At 47.8% G+C, this 20,663-nt stretch overlaps 2 protein-coding genes across 5 annotated transcripts in view; both read left to right on the top strand.

The window, feature by feature from the left end:
• The window catches only part of MICAL3 (microtubule associated monooxygenase, calponin and LIM domain containing 3), a 171,057-nt gene extending 163,425 nt beyond the window's left edge, over positions 1-7,632 (top strand). The window contains exon 41 of the mRNA XM_050920677.1: positions 52-7,632. Coding sequence (XP_050776634.1) covers positions 52-236 — 185 coding nt within the window. The 3' untranslated portion in view covers positions 237-7,632. The remainder of the gene's footprint in view (positions 1-51) is intronic.
• Positions 7,633-10,519: 2,887 nt separating this feature from the next.
• Positions 10,520-20,663, top strand: part of BID (BH3 interacting domain death agonist) — a 34,188-nt gene continuing 24,044 nt past the window's right edge. Inside the window, exon 1 of one of the 4 annotated variants that reach the window (XM_050921000.1) lies at positions 10,520-10,682. The gene's annotated coding sequence lies outside the window, so the exon portion shown is untranslated. Of the gene's footprint in view, positions 10,683-13,393; positions 13,475-14,057; positions 14,168-14,451; positions 14,471-20,663 lie in introns of those variants that run through there. The other 3 variants (XM_050921025.1, XM_050921006.1, XM_050921034.1) reach the window with 3 other exon arrangements.

Here is a 20,663-nt window from a genome sequence, read left to right as displayed (position 1 = left end):
TATTTGTTTCCAGTCCTGAATCCTTTGACACTTTTGATTTTTTTTCTCCAGATCACCTGAAAACAGATGAGGAGCTGTCAGAAGAGAAGAGGATCCTGAACGAGATGCTAGAAGTCGTGGAGCAGAGAGACTCTCTGGTGGCCCTCCTTGAGGAGCAGCGGCTTCGAGAAAAAGAGGAGGACAAGGACCTGGAAGCTGTTATGCTGTCCAAGGGCTCTAGCTTGAACTGGTCCTGAGCTAACATACTCACCTCTGCTGGTCAGTGCTATCCAGTTGGCCTATGCTGAGTTTGCCAGAACTACCTAGATCGAGAGATCTTGAGGGAGAAACCTTGTTAGGGGTTCTGCAGCATGCAGGAATTCAGTTTGAAGCACCCAGAAGCCTTTTGATAAGTGGGTTTGGTTCCAGAGGCTTGGATCCTGCGCAGTGTCTGCGAACCAAGCTGAAGACGATGGTCTGAGATTGCGCAGTCTCCTTGGGGTCCTGTACAAGGGGCCATTAGGATTTGTGATATGAGGGAAAAGGGTAAACTTTTTGTGGAGGGATTTATTACCTTTTCATGGGGAAAAACCCTTAACCAAACTGGATTTGCTGCAGTCTGATCTCTCTCCCTTTTTCACTATTAGCATTTTTTAATAAGAGGGAGAGAAATGGCTCCCCTCTCCTGAAAACCACAGCAGCCTGTAGCAGTCCTTGAGGGAGTTAACCAGCTAAAGGAGAGCTCCCAAAACCCAGAGCAGCACCTTCTTTGTTCTATTATTCCTCCCCACCAAAGAAACAAACCTGAGGAGAGCATTATGTATGGATGTGAAGGAACACTGAAAAGAGAGAACATTGGTGGTGTGTTTGTTTGAAACCTCTTCTGTCCATCCTGGCTTTTGTGGAGACAAGGGCCTCAGACGAGACACGCTCACTCTCTCTATCATACTCTCCAGAATTATGCTTGTGAGAAGAAGAGTAGAAAAAGAGTGGAGAATTCTCACCCACTTGGCTACACACTGGACAGAGAGCTACTGCTGGTCTTGTGTCTTCATGGTCACTGTTCAAAGGCCAATAAGTTTCTCTGGTTTGTTTTTTGTTGCGACCATTTTGACACTGGAAAATACTGACTTTGTGGGACAATGGTAAGTGTTTTGAGGGGGGAGGGGATCGTCAAACAGCATTCCCTGGCTTTTAAACCCAGAGAAGGAGCCACCTCTGGATGAAACGTTGTTGAGACTCTTCCGTGTTTGTTTTTCCCCTCTCTTTTTCATTTTTGCATGTCAGAAATGAAGCAAGACCTGCCTGGGTCCTCAGTCACACCTTGACCCTTTTATGTCAATTAACTTATTTTTTTAATACTTGAAAGAAGATTCATTTTTGTACCTTTTAAGAAACAAATGGACAAGTGAGTGATGGGTGTGTGCCTGCTGCATCCCACAACCTCTGCTTCTATATTACAGGACTCTTGTAACCTGTGGCTATTTATTAGTATTGTTATTAATAATGTTAATGTTACACTTCTTGGGTCGGGGAGGAGTGTGTGTTTTAACTCTAGGGGAGCAAGACACTACCACAAATTGGTCCCTGCTTTGCATACAGGGCAGACTTCATGGACTCATGTACGCATCCTGCCCTAGCCAAGTCCTTTTTATGGTGAACTCCTGCACATCCATGGAGTTGTGAGAATCCAGTAGTGTTTATAGCAGATTTTACCTCTGTATCCCAGATTCCTTCTTTCTGGACTAACCAACCTGTAATTTATTTGAATACCATTAATAGTTTGTAACAAGAAAACCAAAATTGTGACCTAAAAATTATCCCCCCACCAATGTCTCCCTTCCACTCAGAGGGTGAACCCTGCCATTGTAAGAACTGCCTAGAGTGACTCCTTAGCAAATTAGGCACATTTATTTCTGCATCTGCCAAAGCAGGCTCCTTTCTGCTCCACTCCCAGAGCTGCTGCCTTTGATTCAGGAGGGTGCCTGTTGTTCTCCTACTTGCAGTAGTGGGCAGGACATACACTGAGCAATCCAGTTACCATGCTGGGAAGGACTCTGCCGTCTGTCACCATTTGGCAGACTCCAACAGTACACTATATCCTTAACCCATCCCACTGGGCATAGGGCATGATGCCAGGCATCCCTCTTAACTTTGAATTTCCTAGCCGAGTTTGGTTTGTGTCACATTCTTAGCATGATCCATTGTTAGTGTGTTTTTCTCTGGGGTTTAACAGCAAAGGAAGATAGCTAAGCTTGCTTCCCCCGGTATCTGAGAGCGAGTGTCCCATTCCCAAACAAATCCATACAGCACCATTGAGATTGCTGACGCCATAGCCTGGAGGACAGGCTGGTGGTGGAACAGACACACAATCAGTGGGGTCCTTCTCATTTAATCTTCTGCCGTATCCAAAATGGATTCTCCCTTCTGCTTTGGGGAGACTTCTTGAGTTACTCGCTTCCAGTGTTTGTAAACGACATGAATCCTTCCTTTTTGGCCATCTGCTCCCCCCCAGCAGAGTCCTCTGGTTTCCTGTGGGAGCTTGGAGGAGCCCCATGTCTGTTTTCTCGACTTTGCACCACTGTTAGGGACCCATGCCATGCCCACTGTACCTCAAGCAGAGGAGGAATGATGGGACACTCTTCAGAGACCATCTGCAAAGCAGTTTAGTTGGCTGCGGAAACATACTTTCTCCCACCCGACCCCAGCCCAGCTAGCAGGGGCTGAGCAAGCAGTCTCCTGTGCTTCCTGCTCTTTCCATCCCCGGGAGTATGTGACCACAAATTAAATCTAAGGTTTAGCACAGCAATGCAGAGAGTCAGCCACTGTGTTATTTAACAGTGCACATGCTAGGTATCCAGAGCAAAACTCCTGTGAAGTGCTGGCATTCCAGTGGAATGTCTGCACGTAGACCTTCACCCGTCTGTGTAGTGAAGGTGCACGCTGTAGCTGCAGACCCAGCAGGGGGAGTTACACACCCTGTTTTTGTAGGTTGCACCACAAAAATAGTGACTTCTGCACACACGCGCGCACACGCACACACAATTAGGGTGGCTCTTGCTGCCTGTTTTCCTAAAACCAGCCTCGACCCATTTTAATAGCACACAGTGTTTGAGGAACACAGCTGATTTAGGACTGGAGATCATTAAATATGCACTGCAAATAAAAAACCAAAAACCTACCCTGCCCTCATTTATGCTGTGTAAAAAGAGCCTCTTGACATAAGATTTTTTAAATTGCTGGTGGCTTGTTATAGAAGAAATATGAGGTTCTCACTTTTCTCTTTGTGCTGGTGGACTTGAATAGTGATGTCACACAAGGTTCTAATGGGACAACAGCCCTCCCTGCCCCCAGCAAAAGGGTGGTGTGGAGATGCATGTTCTTAAATGCTGCAACCCTTCAGGTCTCACTGGCCTCAGAGGAGAAAGTAAGGACCTAATGCATATGTAAAAAGAAAAACAATTTAAAATCAAAATTGAGGCCTGTTTTACATCATAAAACTGTAAAGGGCACATTTTGTATTTGCAGTTCAGTTAATTTTTAAGAAAATCCAACACATAAGCACTAGTTTTTAACTAAAAAAATATATTTTTTAGAATGAAATATAGAGACTCTTGTCACATGAAACCATCTGGGTGCGTATTTTCAAACTGCCTTCTTCGCAGCTGCTTCTGAGCAAGGTGTTCTACAGAGCTGTCCCTTGGGTAGGGCAAATTGGGGTGACCACTTTGCGGGGCCCCACGGGCCGGCGCGATTGACCAGTGCGGTCAGTCGTGAAGGAGATAAATGTCACTTCCACCCTGGGCCCTGCTCTCCCCTAGGGACGGCCCTGGTGTTCTAACTCTTTGAGCTAGTAGAGATGGATAACAGCAAAACTGTGGCAATGTTCACTCAGTGATACGTGCTACCTTGAATGTGAAGGAGGCCAAAGGCCTTCAGCCTCAGAGAAATATGCATCTATTAGTACAAGCGTGTGCCGCCATAGATGGTACTAACCAGACCATGGGCTGGCTCAGCAATGGGGTGAAAGCTGAGTTTGGAACCTAAGCGCCATGCCTATTCCTAAACTGGCTGAGACTGGGGACATGCAGGAGGCACAGTACTCAGTCCCTGAGGAGGAAGGAGTCCTAGGCTTCAGACTGCTCGGATGTGGATGGAGGACAATCCAGCCCTCGGCTAGAGGGACAGGTTCAACCTAATGTGAAGCCCTAACCCATGCTGAGGAGAGGAAAGAATGAAAGAGGAAACGGGGGTGAGGGAGAGTCCCCAGCCAAAAGAATTGTTGTTGTTTTTTTTATTTGGGGCAATAATAATTTTAAAACTGATTTCCAAACAAAAATCTCATCTCATATGAACGAGAATATCTTTTAACATGGATTCCTTTTTAAGTAATTCACCAATGACTGTAAAAGCCACCAGGGTTGTGTCCCAAGCTTCAACCCAAGCTGCTGCCCCTGTGATAGGTGGCCTGAAGCTGCTCTTTGAAAAGAATCTTGCATTTCAGATGAAAAATGGATTTTAGGAATTGGAAGAGGGGTAGGGGTCGATTTGAGATTTGAAAAGCAAACTGCATTGACTAATTATAATCCCTTAGGGTGTCTCTCTGCTGCAGGGGGCAGAGAGCCTCCCAGCCCCGGTAGACAGACAGACAGACTAGCTCTGCATGAGCTAGCATGGTAAAAATAGCACTGTAGACATTGCAGCACAGGCTAGCCACCCAAGTACAAGCCTGTCTGAGCCCGGTGGCTAGCCCCTGCTGCCACCCTTGCCGTAATGTCCACGCTGCTCTTTTGTGTGTCTCTGCCTGAGCTGGGAGGCACCTTCCGAGCTGCACTGTGGACATAACCTTAGTGCCTGATCCTGCAAACAACATACTACTGGGCATAGCACTGACCACTGTGAGGAGTCCCTTCAGGGGGACAACACATTGTAGTAAGTACTATTCTTGATAAGTCTTTGCAGCATTGGGCGCTTAGCTAAATAGATGTTACAAAATGTTTCAAGCCAGCTTCTAGAATCCCTGTCACTTGTTCAGTTTCTCCAACACATGGGGATTATCTTTCTCAGTAGCACCTGCCCCTTTGATGCTGCGTCTCCGCTGGGATCTCATGATGACTCAGAATTGGGAAGTTCTAGAATACGATAACAAAAATACATATCTGTATAAGACTTGCCTTACAACTTTTAAGCTTTCCTGTACTTTCCAGTGGCAGTGCTGATCTCTTCAACTCTACGTTAATTCATCCTGACTTCTTGTTTGGTAATTAATTGTTTTTCAATTCTGTTCAAGATATTTAACATTTATTTTTTACTCATTTACTCTTCTTCCCACCGAACATAGGATCTTTCTTCTTCTTGTACCATAGTTTCCGAGAACAGCTCCCACCTGAAGCAAGGTGATTTCAGGAATGTGACGTCAGGAATGTGATCACTGTTGGGAGCACAGTACCCAGTGTACAGCCCTGCCTGCTGTGGGCGGTTGCATGCAACAAGCTCCACAGCTTTTAATTTCCAGTCTCTGAAAGTGAGCATTAAAAATAGACCTTGATGGCAGTATGCTTAGCTCCTGTGGTCAGTCACAAATGCTCCCTCCCGCCCCAGCCTCATCCAGTAATCCATTCCTCCCCAGACAGAGTCTAAACTACAACAATGCAGGAATAAATAGGGCCCTAATGTTTCACTAAGGAAAAATTCCTGATATCCTTTTCCTTTAATAATTTTGTTGCTTGTTCATGACTGTATTGGTATGAGAAAAGTTGCTATGGTTAAGTAATCCTGATTTTATACGCATGGCTGATGCATTGTGCCGATTCCTTTGACTAGTCTTATAAAATGAAATTAAATAATCCTCATCTTTGAGAAATGACTCCTTCTGCTACAGGTGTCTCTGCATCAGAGATGTTCCCCCAGTCACTAGAAAGGTTAAACATTCATGAATTGCCCATGCAGTAACCACTCTGAATCTTGCCCTCCTCTTCCCTTTGTGAGCGTCTGAAATCTCAGAGGTAGAACAGCAAAAGAGCTAAATATTGGCTTCATATTTCCTAATGCACTTTGTGGGCTGAGCTGAAGAACCGCTGGGGACAGCTCACAGAGTAGCAATGTGTGCTGCCGGGAGTTAAGTTCCCCTGTGCCTGGGATGGGGTTCCCCTGAAGTACTGGACAGAGTCAGACTCCCCTGTACCTAGAGTGGGAACAGACACCTCCACTCTGAGGAGCAAACTGAGGCCAGCGCTTGTGCTCAGGGCTGGGATCAGGTTGAGAAGAGGGATCGTCCTTTCAGAGGGGCAACTTGGCAGCCTGTCCTTGTGCACCTGTGAATCGTGAGAGTCAGTGCAACTTGGTGAGGCCCAAACCCTCTAAAGAGCTTGTGCTTGCCTACCTATACCATGTCTGCTCTGGAGGTCATTCCTCCAGAGAAAAACCGTGCAAAGGGAAAGACATGAATATCTTTCAGCTCTAACTTCCAAATACAATTTTGTCTTTTTAACTTAACCAAAACTCCATTTGTCCAGTTGTGGCTGGACAGTGGCTCCTCTTCTTGCAAACTCCACTGCTAAACATATCAAGATAGGACTATAGAACAACAGCAGGTTTTTAAACAGTCACGTGAATCTGTTTTTCTCTCCCTCTGTCTCTGCATTTCCTGTAAATATTTGTTTGTGTGTTGGCTGTACAAACACCAATGGATCCTTGGTTCACCCTGGTGGTCAAAAAATGAGTTTTGCAGTGTCCAGGCCTCCATCAGAACACAGTGCTTGCACAAAGCTAGTTAGCATGTTTGTCTGCACTTTGTGGTGGTTTTTAATATTTTATACATCCTAATCAAGAACATTTTAGATCATTTGAAAGGTCTAGATTGCATGATCTGGAGCAGCCATTGGTTCCATTTTTTAACAGTTGATCCTACAACATTCATCACCACCACCTTCTTTGGTTAAAACTTTTAAAATGAATTTTTGATTAACTGTTTACATCAGATGCTGATGGATAAGAAGCATTGCATAATTTAATCTCATATGTAAAAATGTGAAAAGCCACAACATGGCTCTCAGGAGTTGGAACTGTTACCATCTGCAATAAAAAGAAGTCTCTAAGTATACCGTGAAATGGCCTGTATATAATTCATGGGAGAAATCACTTCCTCTTTGGCTGATGCACGATAACAGAGATTAGATGCTTTCTGAACGTTCCTGCTTTTGGAGATGCTTAGAACGGTGCTATATAGGCAGTGGAGTTGAACAGACAAGGATGTCATGAAAGGTGTAGATGTGAAGGAGAAAATGCCATGTTATGATGGCACTGCAGTAATTGAAATAATTTTCTCTCTCTCTCATATATATGTATGTATGTATATGTGTGTGTGTGTGTGTGTGTGAAGTGCAGTCCAATTGAAGGGATTTGCTTTGGCACCTTCCCCTTAGGATGTGAGTGAACTCTGATATTCAGACTGTTCAAGGCTTTTATAGTTGGTGAGTGTGGAGTGTTAACAGGAAAGTGTGTACCCTACATGTATAAAACACCCAGCCTATTTTCCTTGGTTTGGCTGTTTTATTTTTTGTTTCTTATGCACATTTGCTTTGTTGGTGTTGAGATTTTAGCACCTCAGGTGGCCAACTGAACTAAAAAATAAAGTCATTCATTATTTTTTTCTTTTTGTTGCTAGAGTTGCCATTTGTTTCACTTACCGTTTGTTTGCTTGCTTCCATGATGGACTTCAAAAGAGGGAATAAAGGAGCGAGAGAAGTTGATCCTGTCATTAAGTCACAGGGCTGGGTGGCAGGAAACCTGAGTTCTGCTCCTGTCTCGGCCACGGAGTTACCTTGAGCAAGTCACTTATCTTTGTGCCCCAGTTGCAGTTTGTGAGGTCTTTTGACCTGAGATACAACAAACAAGTCTGCTGTTCTGACAAATCCCAGCGCTATGCCCCATCCTTTCTCCGTTTCGTACATGATTTCTCAGTTCTTCTCCAGAGGAGGAGCTGGCAATGGTGAAAGATGAAATAGCCTAGAGGGTGCTGTCAGGGTGGGAATATAGGAGCCAAATGAATCCTAGGAACTGGCACCAGGCCATAAAGCTGGGAGAGGGGAGCTAATGTCCAAGTTACAGAGGGGCCTTCTGCCAATTGTGAGCCCTCTTTCAAAGGAAATGCCCATTGTTCCTCAAGTTGCTGCAGTGTGTTTCCGCCTAGTGGAGAGCCATGGAGCCAGCAGATTTGGTGCTGTCCGCCTTGAAGCAGCTGGTTTTCCTTTGGAGTAATAAAACCAGAAGGAGCTGCCTCCATCTGCATTAACTTAATGACATGGGCCATTGATATGAGATCAAACCACTGGTCTGGCTCTGCCCCTGCCTTCGCTCCATGCATAACACTGGTGCATGCTCTCATCTCCAGTCTCTTGCAGCATTAGATGCCATGGTGTGAGCGATGTGCAGTCACTTGCTGCTTTCCATTAAATGTCCCTGCTCAGTTCTGGTGTGCATTCCTATCCCCTCACCTCACTCTACAGTCCCAGCATAAGCTGCCCCTGCTCTCCTTGCTGTATTAAATGCACCCCACACTGCAAGTGACACCTGCACCTGCTCCATTCTAGGTCTCTATACCATATGCAGTACACATTCCATTAGTTAATACCAATGCATGGTCCACTCCCAGGCTCCTTGCTGTGTGCATCTTCAGGGCTGATTAGTTACAGTATCTGCAGCTGTGGAGCAATGTCTGCAACAGATTGGAAGGATTCAGAGACTAATCTGTTTGCCTTCAGTGGGGAGAGCCTTCCAGTCTGAGTTATACCTGGTCTAAAAGAACAGGCTTTGGCCCCAACTAGTAGGTCATGTTCCCTTAATGAATGAGCCCATGTGATACAGGGTTGGAGCAAAGGGGCTGGGAGCACTAAGAAACTTGGCTGCTAATCCCATTGACACCACTAACTGAGAATATTACTAAGCAAGTCACCAGACCTCCTCATTGCTTTGTTCACCCAGCAGGAAATTTACAGGGTGTTGGGAGAATCCCAGATCGGGAAATCCTCAATGTTGAAAGTAAAGCTTCTTGCAAACATCTATTCTTCTTTACAATAAGTAAATAAACCATGTTTTGGAAAATACAAGGTGCTCTACTATGCCGATGAGGCTGGGAGGGGCTGATGTGACACACTAGCTTCCTGCTGACTAGATTATTCCTCATTGTTTGACAGCTCCTTCCCCACAGACTGTTTGGGGATGCCATTATTTCTGTCCTCCAGGTGGCAGAGGGGAAACAGCTCTGTCCTTTTTAATATAGAGAGATGATAGATCAGGGGTTGCCAACCTGTGGCTCCAGAGCTGCCTGTGGCTCTTCAGAAGTTAATATGCAGCTCCTTGTATAGGCACCAACTCGGGGGCTGGAGCTACAGGTGCCAACTTTCCAGTGTGCTCAAACCCTGACTCTGCTAGAGGCCCTGCCCCTACTTAACCCCTTCCCCTAAGGCCCCTGCTCCTTCCTGCCCCCTTCCCTGAGCCTGCCACGCCCTCGCTCCTCCCCCTCCCCCCAAAGCCTCCTGCATCCCACAGGAGGCATGGGGAAGGAGGGGGAGGCACTGATCAGCAGGGCTGTTGGCAGGTGGGGGGGAGCTAGGATGACCAGATGTCCCAATTTTATAGGGACAGTCCTGATATTTGGGGCTTTTTCTTATGTAGGTGCCTCTTACCCCCTCCCTTACCTTCTGTGATTTTTCAAACTTTTTATCCGGTCACCTTAGGGGGAGCTGACGTATTACTGTGGCTCTTTGGCAATGTACATAGGTAAATTCTGGGCTCCTTCTCAGGTGCACGTTGGCCACCCCTGTGATAGATCCTTGTCAGCTGTTGTCAAATGCTCTGACAACAAATGTCTGTCCTGACTGGCTCTGATGTTTACCCCACTGTGGAGGCAGCTACAGTTGCCCTGGGAGAGATTTCTCTGGTCTCAGCCAAAGAGGCTACATTTGGCATGTAGGGGGCCTCTCTCCTGTTGCTCAAAAGGAGGCTGGATAGAGAGGAAAGATGGTCTCTGGTTAAGGCACTGGATTGGGGGTTAAGAGATCTAAATTGAATTCCCAGCTTTGCAAGTGACCTGCTCTGTGACCTTGGGCAAGTCACTTCACCTTCCTGTGCCACAGAGTTTGTAAAATGGAGATATTTACTCCCCCCACCCCCCGTCTTGTCTGTGTAGATTGTAACTGTGGTGGGGTACAGCACATAGCACAATGGGGCTCTGAGCTCAGTTGGGGCCTCCAGGTGTTACTAGAATACAAATAATAAGATGAGCCTGACAAGGATTCCGATTTTTCCACTTCAGGAAACAAATACTGTATTCCTGGCCTGGAAAGGACCTCTAGGTGGAGGAAGGCTTACACTTCCTGTATCTACAACAGGTTGGCTATGTGCACCTGGAGGTTGTAAGATGGGGAAGAGACCTCCAGGAAAAGACAGGAGACCCAGATCAGAAGCCTGGGGTGGCAGTGGTTTTTGCTTTCACTTTCCATTTACATGAAAGAGCACACCAGGAAGAGGAAATATTTTGTAGCGTATACGTTTTGCAACATGCTGCTGTCTTATCCCCCACAGGCAGCCTTATTTATTCACCCCACCCATTCTTCTGGCCCCTTTTCCAGAAGGTGAAAGTCGAAGCCGAAAGAGAGAGAAGTGGATCCTTTCCAAGTGCTTTGAGTTCCGCAGTGGCTCAGGTAAAAGGATAGAGAGGGGTTTATAACAAAATCACTGTGAAGGAAGTGGGGGTGGGGGGGCAGGGGAGAGGTAAGGTCCTATGTAGGGACTGCTGTGTGGGGATTGACCTGATACAGTCAATGGTGTGTGAGGCCATCATTGGTGAAGGCTGTTTTATGGCATGGGGCCTGTGTGGCCATGAAAGGAGGGCTGCGGTGGGTTTTTCAGTGAGGGCATGGATCTATCTAGTTCACAGCTACTGTAAGTGGGAAAGCCAAATATCTTGGGTTTTCTAACCACTTTCCAGACAAAACAATTTCTACAAACACCCTTAACTTACTAGGGGAATAACCACAGCAAGCATGAAAGGGGAACTGTGTGTTAATGGAAAACTCTCTCTGTGACATCTATCACACACACAGTTTGTTTTGTTAACAGTTCTTGCAATGAATGCTGTGTGTTGTTGATGGCTTAGGTAACTACATCTCTAGGTCCCATATACAGGAGAGGGCAGACTTATTCCTTAAAGGGTGCTGCTTCACAAGCCAAAGCAAGACATCTTTCAAGGTAGGAGACCTCAAAGGGCTCTCCATCAGCATTAAAGCAGGAGACCTCACACCTGCCACAAGAGCAGGAAAACTCCACCCTCCTTAAACCCCGTTTCCAGTGAGGAATGCCTCAAAATTGGGGAAGGGGGAGAGTTCCCTATACTCACACCCTTATGGAAAAATCCTATGGAATGTAACAGGAATGAAACTAATACAGCTTTAGAGCAGGGATTCTCAACCTAGGGTTGCAGCCAACTTTGTCCTTCCATATGGCGAGGTGAGGGTCCCCAGTACGGAAAAGTTTGAAAACCACTTTTCTGTAGAATTTAGTCTAAAAACCTATAGGAATTTAATGAAAAATGATCTTTCTATAGGTTTTTTTTAAATCATCCTATAGATTTCTGTAAGGTGGTCCCAAAAAAAAATAACTTCCATGGATAAAATGTACTACCATCTCTTACATTCTGTATAACGATGTAGGATACTTTGGACAGGGAGAGATAGACACAAAGGAAGGAAAATGGCCATGGCATGTGAAGGTTGCCAACTCTGGAAATGGTGTATTTCTTAAAGCCCCAGCAGCTGGAATCAGATGAGTGGGGCAGGGCTTGAGTCCTTTTGTTGACACCTGTTTGGATCTACTTGCTCAGGAGCAGCAAAGGGGGGGGGGGCATGTCACTATACTCCAGCTGAGACCCTTCAGCCTATGGAAGAGTAAAGGGCTCCTTTCCTTCCTACTGCAACCCCCCCGCCCTCCAGTTCCTTGTGGGAACGAAGGCAATGTCAGTAGCATTGATCACAGATGAGTGAGGGAGAAGGCACAACAAAGGGGGGCCAAGATTGTATCACCACCACCCAGGACTGGCACTAGGGGTTTGAGTGCCCTAGGCGCACAGCAATTTTGCCGCCCTGTGCGCTGGTCCCATGGCTCCGGTGGAGCTGCCGCAGTGGTGCCTGCGGAGGGTCCGGTGCTCTGTGGCTCTGGTGGAGCCGCTGCAGTCATGCCTTCAGGCGGTCCACCGGAGCCGCGCGTCCGCAGGCACCACTGCGGCAGCTCCACCGGAGCTGCCTGCCGCCCCCTCCGGCAAAACGGCACCCACCAATTATTCTGGCGCCCTAGGCGATTGCCTAGGCTGCCTAAATGGTAGCGCCGGCCCTGCCACCACCACTACTTGGCTGGCTCTGAGCAGAGATCCAGCAGCTGCCACCTCCCTGGCCATGCCTGAGACAAAAGTGCAGACAGCCATGCAGCCAAGGATGCCCCCCTCCCCCCCCCCAGGAAACAGAGAAGGGTGCCCATGTCCCTCTCCAACAGGGGAGTACGTGCCGCAGTCCAAGTGCTGCGGACTGGGATGGAAGGCCCTAGTACTTCCCTGAACCCCTTGTCCCAGGCAGGGCAGCCACTGGGGCTTTCTGCAGGGGTGCTGGGGGCTGCACACTAATTCTCCCTCTGCTGAGATGTGCCAAGCCTACCAGGGCAGGCCACAGCCCTGAGAGCACAGGGGGAGGTACCCTGTGGACCCTGAGCACCCTGCTCTCTGTGCAAAGACCTGGTGCTGCATGGTAGCTCCTCCTGCAGAGGGCTTGGGGAAGTGCCAGAGCCTGCCCTCCCGTTCCACAGCTCCGACACTCTGACACAGGCTCCCCAGCCTTCTGTGTGGACATTGGGTCACCAGGCCTAAGGCCATGCACCCTGGTGTCTTGGGCATGGCTTGGACTGTAGGTGGCAGCTGCTGGGTCTGGGCCCTCTCCTTTGCCAGAAGTACTGGGGGAGCTGGAATGCCCTTCTAGCCTGGTCCAGCACTGATCAGCTGAGATGTTAGTTTTCACTTTTATTTGAGGTGTCTAGACCATGTTGTGGCAAAGAAAAGCTAGAAGCAGCCTTAAAGGCTCGAAAAACAGCAAAGAAAAGAAAATCCAGCACCCCCATTATTATTATTCAAAACACTGCTGGTTTAAAAATCTCATTATTTGCCCTGTGAGGGGACCTCATTATTATTGACTAGGTACGGTTGGTAACAATTTTCAAGTCACAATGTAATCTTAGTTACCCCCCCGAAAACCCCAGCTAGGATCAGAGCAGGGACCCTCTGCCGAGCAGCGGCCAGCCGGGAACTGTGTGTCCGATTTCACCTCTCCCCACCCCGTGCCCCGGCCCTGCACGCTGGGGGGGTTAGACAGAAGCGGCTCAGCCCCTGCTTGCTGAACTGTTTGCGGAGCGCTTCCTCTTTTAGCGGCGGGGACCCGCGCCTGGGGTGCACGAGGTGATTTCCCCCGGAGACAGCAGCAGGGGCCTCACAGCAGGCGGGACGTGGCTTCCTTCCTCTTTGCTCACCTGTGCGCGGCGGAGTCGGGTCGTGCAGCCACCCGCCCGCCGGAAGCGTTCGTGGTCTGGCCGCCCTGGGAACGTCTCCCTTCCCCCACAGCGGCCAGCCGTGAACCTGGGTCCTCTTCTCCACTCGCTCGGCGGGGATCCCGTCCCCCTCCCAGCACCGTGTGAGCGGGGCCTAGGCCTCCACCCGAGGTGTGGGCCTGCCTGAGGGCTCGGCGGCACAGCAATGGGCTGCCTGGCACTCCCTGCTCGCGGCTCTGCGCTCTGCCCCCGGCTCGCCATGCAATTGGGCCTGGGTGCTAGGAGAACAGCCCCCTCCCGCACACACCGGCTGGGGACTCTCCAGCCCCCGTATTGCTATGGGCCTTGGCCCTAATTTCCTCCCCCAGCGCCCCCGTTGGGAGCAGTTGGCAGCCCCCGCCGCGATCCAGCCCGGGCTGCGTCCTGCTCCCCTCCCCCAGCGCCAGGGGCGCCGGAGCGCAAAGCGGCCGCTGTCTCTTTAAGCGGTTTGGAGGGAGAGCGGAGGAAGCTCCCCCCACTCGGCGGCTGCAGAGCTCTGCAGGCCGGGGCTGGGCGCGGACTCGGCGCGGGGCTGCGCGTTGCCCGAGCCCCGGAGCGGCGCGCGGTGAGTATCCCCCGGGCGCCCTCGCTCCGGAGCCGGCCCCGGAGCTCCGCCTGCGCCCACCCCCCCCCAGGACCCGAGCCGGGCCGGAGCCACCGGGGCTCCCTTTGTGCGAGTGGCGGGGAGGCTCGCCGGGAGGCGGGGAATCCGGCTTGCAGGCTGCAGGCAGTGATCCAGGCTCCCAGGGGCTGCAGTGGCCCGGTGCCCCGGCGCCTTCCCCTGGCTGGGCTCGCGCCTAACCCCCCCGCCATGGGGCCGGGCGGGTCTCTCCCACCGCAGTGAGATGCCCGGAGTCTATATGGGAAGGTGGGTTTCAATCAGATCTTCCCCCAGCGCCTCGTCCGCCCCCACCCATTGCCCTCGCTCGCCCCGGTGCCAGCTGCCTCCAAACCGAGGCGCCAGGTCTAACAAACGTGCATTTATTGCTGTCCCAGTCTGCTGCCACCCCCAGCCCAGAGCGGTGTGACCCTGCTGGGGCTGAGCTGTGGGTTACCGCCCGTCGGCTGTTTCTCTGAGAGGGGCCCTAGCTCAGCCCCAAGTCAGTGGCTTGATGCAGCATGGCAGGGTGAGGCTCTGTGGAGGGCCCGAGTTAGGCAGGAGCTCAGACGAAGTGATCATCAAAATAGTTCCTCTGGCCTTAAAATGTACAATCGTCAGTGCCCAGCCTGTGGGAATCCTTCACTAGCAAGGGTGCCGTGTCCGCCTGTTGTAACAGCTTGGAAAGTACCAGCCCATTCCATACCCATGATGAGCCTGTGTCCCGAGTAGCTGGCACAAGATATTTTTCAGGGGACGCATCCTGATTGCAGGGCACCATGCTTTCAGGCTCGCACAATGGCACGTTTCACAAACAGTAAAGTTAATGTGAGTTAGTCAATTAAAAAAAAGAGTGGGCTCATGATCAGGGCTGGATTAACGCAGGGGCTTTAGGGGCTGCAGCCCGGGACCTCAGGCTAAGGAGGGCCCTGCCAAAATAAATCCATAATTATATACAAGTTGGTGGTCACCAACCTGGCGATTGTAATCGACTGGTCGATCGTGGAGCCTCTGCCAGTCAATCCTGTGGTTGGATCAATGTGAGTGTGCTCCCTTTGAGATCAGTGGTGCTCAGCACCTGGTTTTGCCTGCCCATGTCCATCTGATTGCAGCTGTAGGAGCTTTGGTTCCTCCTCTTTCTTCTAGTCTTTTTCATTTCACTTCCATTTTCTTTCCCTGAAATTGTTAAAGCTTCTTTGTAAGGAGCCGTTTCTGTGTCTGACTTTTGCCTTCTTGTGTCTCTCATGTTGAAAATTTTTCTCTCTTGGGATTGTTTTCCCTCTAATTTTCTTCTTTCTCTCTGCTCTATTTTTTTTCTTTCACTGTTCCTCAGCGCTTGTCATTTTTCTTTCCTTTACTTTGTGTTTTCCAGTCTCTTACCTTCATTCTGGAAAATCTGTCTCCACCTATGAATGCTCTCCTCCACTCTCCCCTAGTCTTCCTCCTCCCTGCTGCTCCCAGTCTTTGCCTCTTACCCATCCCCTCTCTCTCTCTGATTATGCCTCCTGATCTTTTCCTCTCCGTCTCTTTTCTTGAGCCTCAGTCAAACTGTCCTCTTTCTTCTTCACCCCTCTGCCACGGCCAGATTGCCCCTCTCCTGTTCAGCTTTGCTGGGATTGGCCCTGCAAGACCCTTTGCTGCTGCCCTGGTGAGAATTATACAGTGCTTCCCTTAGCCTTCCTTCTGGTGTTCTCTGGGTAGGATCCTTATGGAGGGAGGAGGAAGAGATTAATCCTGTAGCAAAACTAGGAAACTCCTTCCTGGTTGGTAGTTGACTGCTTCTGCCAAAGCTCCCGTTTCTGGATTTCCATGGCCATGATTGCATTCAAGTTCACATCAGAGGAATCCAGGAATGCCACCTCCAATAAAAGAATAAAAATCAGACAGTCTGTGGGCTTGCAGCTTATGCTGGCTCTCACTAGATTTCCCTATATCAGGAGTTAAATGATTGCATAGTGCATCACCATATTAAATCAGGGCACTTCTTTTTCCCTTCAGGGTCTGGCCTGCCCTGCCCTGATCGATTGTAAGTTCAGCTGTTTTTTTTACTCACCAGGGGCAGCATGCAGACAGACACCGATGCTGCAATTACAATGTTAAATAATACATTTGGATGTGTCTGGATGGGGTTTGGAGAGGAGAGATGCTTGGTGTGGTGGAGGGTGACAGCAGGACAGTGGGAGCAAGAGGGAGTTGAGTGAGCAAGCACTCTTCTAGACAAAGGCTTTTTAGAGTGTACATGGAGTATATGTAACTGTCTCTACATGAGCTGATGGTGGGTTTTGACCCTGGGACAGTCAAAGTACAAGAACCTACAGCTTGAGCTTTAGGATGAGTTCCTCTATATAATGGTTGTAGCAGACTCATCTGTAACCTCTATAGAGCCAATCAAAATGTTTTTTAACAAAATGACTTCTTTTGACCACAAGTTTTTGCAAAAGATGTCCATCTTTGTTGAAACGTTTTGGTTTCCTGCAGTCAATATTTCAAAAATTTCATCTGCCAATTTTTCATCGAAAAATGAAGAAAAGAAAAAAAAACTTTCAAGGGAAACAACAAAAAGTGTTTTTGGTTTTTGTTGTTTTTTATGGGAAAAGAAATAATATTCTGTCCAGCTCTCTACTGCTTAGGTAAAGGAGCTGCTGGTGGGGCAGGGAGAATGTATTTTATAAAAAGATGTGTCCATAATAACTAAGTATCTACGTGACCTCTTGTAGCCCATTGTCTGCCCAGCCTCCTATTTCCCCCACCTGTTGCCTGTAACTATCACTTGCTCCATCGTGTCTACTGTTGATGTTGTTATATTTATTATGCCTAGGGACCAACCCAGAATGGGGCTCCATTTTGCTAGGTGCTGTACAGTTTGCATCATCAGATTGCAAACTCTTTAGGACAGGTTTTATGTTGTCATATGCGCAGTTTCCCACACACTGAGCTCTACGCTGAGCTTAAAAGCACACACATGTTTAGGACTTAAGTGTGGCTTGTACTGAAAAGTGACTCTATAAAAACATCACCTTCTCACTCCATTGATCCTGTCTGTGAATATAAATCTGTTGTATTTAGCCATAAAAATGATTTTTTTCCCCTGCTTTTTACTTGAGTTATCCCAGCTGGAGACAGCACAACTGAGAGGGTGAATTGATTTCTATTCCTCCTTGAGCATCATCAGGACAACTGTTCCAAGCAGTTTGGCAAGCCCACTGAAGGCAACTGGGGCTGCACACGTGTCACCAAGCCTTCAGAAACTCTGTTACTGGCAATGAGGCCTATTGTGCATAGGAATAGGGTAGCATCCATTTAAATAGTGTGAGAGGTTTCTAGTGTTGCTCACCATGTTCTGTTTTAGTAGCCTTCAGAAATCATCATGCAGCAGCGTGTATGTATGTAGCTAGGCCTGGCATGTTTGTGTCTTTTTAGTAAGCATGGTTATTTGAGACCCAGCTGTGCCCATGTTCCCTCATATTGTTTACTTTTATGTAAACAGATGATAGTGTGTAAGAAAATGAACCCAGCTTGATTCTTACATCTCAGTATGAGTTTGAAGGGCTGGTAGTTCAAATATTTTTTAAGAGAGTGAGCACATTTGACCTGAAATCAGCAAGACACAGAGCCAGGAACCATACAATACCATTTTCAGAGACCTTTCCTGGACAGAATGGCACTTTAAAGTCACAGAATTGTATGTGACACTCTGAGTGCGTGGTGCTATGTTGTACTGCAGTGGTGGGCAACCTGCGGCCTGTAAGGGTAATCCACTGGCGGGCTGCGAGACTGTTTGTTTACATTGACTGCCTGCAGGTATGGCTCCCCATAGCTCCCAGTGACCGTGGTTCACCATTCCTTGCCAATGGGAGTGGTGGCCAGCACATCCCTGAAGCCCGTGTCGCTTCCCGCAGCTCCCATTGGCTGGGAACTGCGAACCATGGCCACTGGGAGCTGCCGGCAGCCATGCCTGTGGACAGTCAATATAAACAAACTGTCTCACGGCCCACCAGCAGATTACCCTGATGGGCCACAGGTTGCCCACCACTGCTGTAGTGTGTGCCTGTGCGGAAGAGTAACGGCGTAACCATTAGCACTTTGTATATGCAGTCAACCCAAGAATTGCTCTAGTGTCTGCATGAATAGCAGGTCACAGGTGTGAGATCATGGACTCTGCAGGAATGTTCTGAGAGATTCTTACTCTCCCCACGTAGCTGTCAGAGTGAGCTAACCCCCAGTGGGGAGTCAGCTTGATGGGTGACTTCCTTTTCTCAAATGAATTATGAAGAAACAGCTCATTTGCAGTCAGTTCATTTCCATGTAATAGGTGTTTCCTCAGACAAAGATCTGAAACTGCTGACAAATCCAGCACTTGATGATGATGATGATGATTTCTTTGCATAGCACCTCCCACTGATTATCTCAATGGACTGTGCCTTAATTGTCTGATAGGCTGTAAGGGATTTGGGGCAGGGATAGTCTGACCTTTGAGTCTTGCACAGAGCCATGCATGTATTAATATTGCTTAGAAGGAAGCTATTTTTAGAGCTTGACCTAAACTGCAAAATTCACACTGGACGCCCTTAAGTTTGGGGAAGTTCAGCTCTAGAGTTTTGGTTTAGATTTGATTCTAGCTGTAACTTATTTTATTCATAAGCATGAGCAAGAGAAGACAAAGGAAACTGGAAGTCCTCTGCTTAGCGGGGAAGGAGAGCTAATAAAGGACAACATCAAGAAGGCTGAGGTATTTAATGCCTATTTTGCTTCACTCTTCACTAAAAAGGTAAATTGTGACCAGATACTTAACACAATTAACAACAACGGGGAAGGAATGAAAGCCAGAATAGGGAAAGAACAACTAAAATACTATTTTGACAAATTAGATGTGTTCAGGTCATCAGGGCCTGATGAAATTCATTCTAGAAAACTTAAGGAATAAGCTGAAGCAATCTTGGAATTGTTAGCAATTATTTTTGAGAACTCATGGAGGACATGTGAGATGCCAGAGAACTAGAGAAGGGCAAATACCGTACCTGTCTTTAAAAAGGGGAATAAAGAGGACCTGGAGAATTACAGACCAGTCAACCTAACTTTGATAACTGTAAAGATACTGGAATAAATTATTAAATAATCAATTGTAAGCCTCTAAGATTACAAATAATAGCCAGTAGTCAAGAACAAAGCATGCTATAGCAACCAATATCCTTCTTTGACAAGGGGGCTGTCTTATAGACTTAGTAAAATCAAGATATAGCACGTCTTTTGTTGCTCTCCCACATTACATTCTCCTAAGCAAACTAGGGAAATGTTGTCTAGATGAAATCACTGTAAGTGGGGGATGCAAAAATGATTGAAAAACCATACTCAAAGAATAGTTATCAATGGTTTGCTGTCAAGCTGGGGGGACATAGTGGGGTCCTGCAGGGCTATCTTCATTCATGTCTTGGATAACGGAATGGAGAGTATGCTTATCAAACTTGCGTATGATGCCAAACTGGCAGAGATTGCAAGCACTTTGGAGGGCATAATTAGAATTCAAAATGAGCTTGACAAACTGGAGAATTGGTCTGAAATCTACAAGAAGAAATTCAGTGAAGACAAGTGTAACATACTACACTTAGGAAGGAAAATCAAATGCACAGTTACAAAATAAGGAACAACTGGCTAGGCAGTAGTTCTGCAGGAGAGAGATCTGCGTGTTATAATGGATCACAAATTGAATATGAATCAACAATGTGATGCAGATGCAAAAAAGGCTAATATTCTGGGGTCTGTTAACAGGAGTGTCATATGTAAGACACCAGAGGTAATTGTCGTGCTCTATTCAACACTGGTGAGACCTCAGCTGGAGTACTTTCTCCAGTTCTGGGTGCTACGCTTTAAGAAAGATGTGGACAAATTGGAGGGGGTCCAGAGGAGAACAACAAAAATGATAAAAAGTTTAGTAAACCTGACCTATGAGAAAAGGTTTAACAAGTGGGCATGTTTAGTCTTGACTGAGGAGGGACCTGATGAGCCTTCAACTGAATTAAGGGCTGTTATGAAGAGGATGGTGATCAGTTCTCTGTGTCCACTAGAGGCAGGGCAAGAAGGAATGGGCTTAATCCTCAGTAAGTGAGATTTTACGTTAGATATTAGGAAAAACTTTCTAACTATAAGGGTAGTGAAGTACTGAAATAGACTTGCAAGGGAGGTTGCGGAATCCTCATCTTTGAAGGTTTCTAAGAACGGGTTAGACACACACCTTTCAGAGATGGTCTAGGTTTAATTGGTCCTGCTGCAGTGCAGGGGGCTGAACTAGATGTCCCCTCAAGGTCCTTTGCAGCCCTGCAATTCTGTAATTCTATGTATTTGCTTCAGAGTGTAGCGAGAAAGTCGCTGCCCCAAAAAATTTTCATTTGCGGTTTAGACAAAGAACATGACATGAGAGAGAGTGGTTATGGGAAGGAGGGGGTTAAAGATAAATCATAGATTGGGT

The sequence above is a fragment of the Gopherus flavomarginatus genome, chromosome 1, assembly GCF_025201925.1.
Source record: "Gopherus flavomarginatus isolate rGopFla2 chromosome 1, rGopFla2.mat.asm, whole genome shotgun sequence".
Taxonomy (NCBI): domain Eukaryota; kingdom Metazoa; phylum Chordata; order Testudines; family Testudinidae; genus Gopherus; species Gopherus flavomarginatus.
Note: the sequence above shows the minus strand (reverse complement) of the source record. Positions and strands in the feature narration are given on the sequence as shown.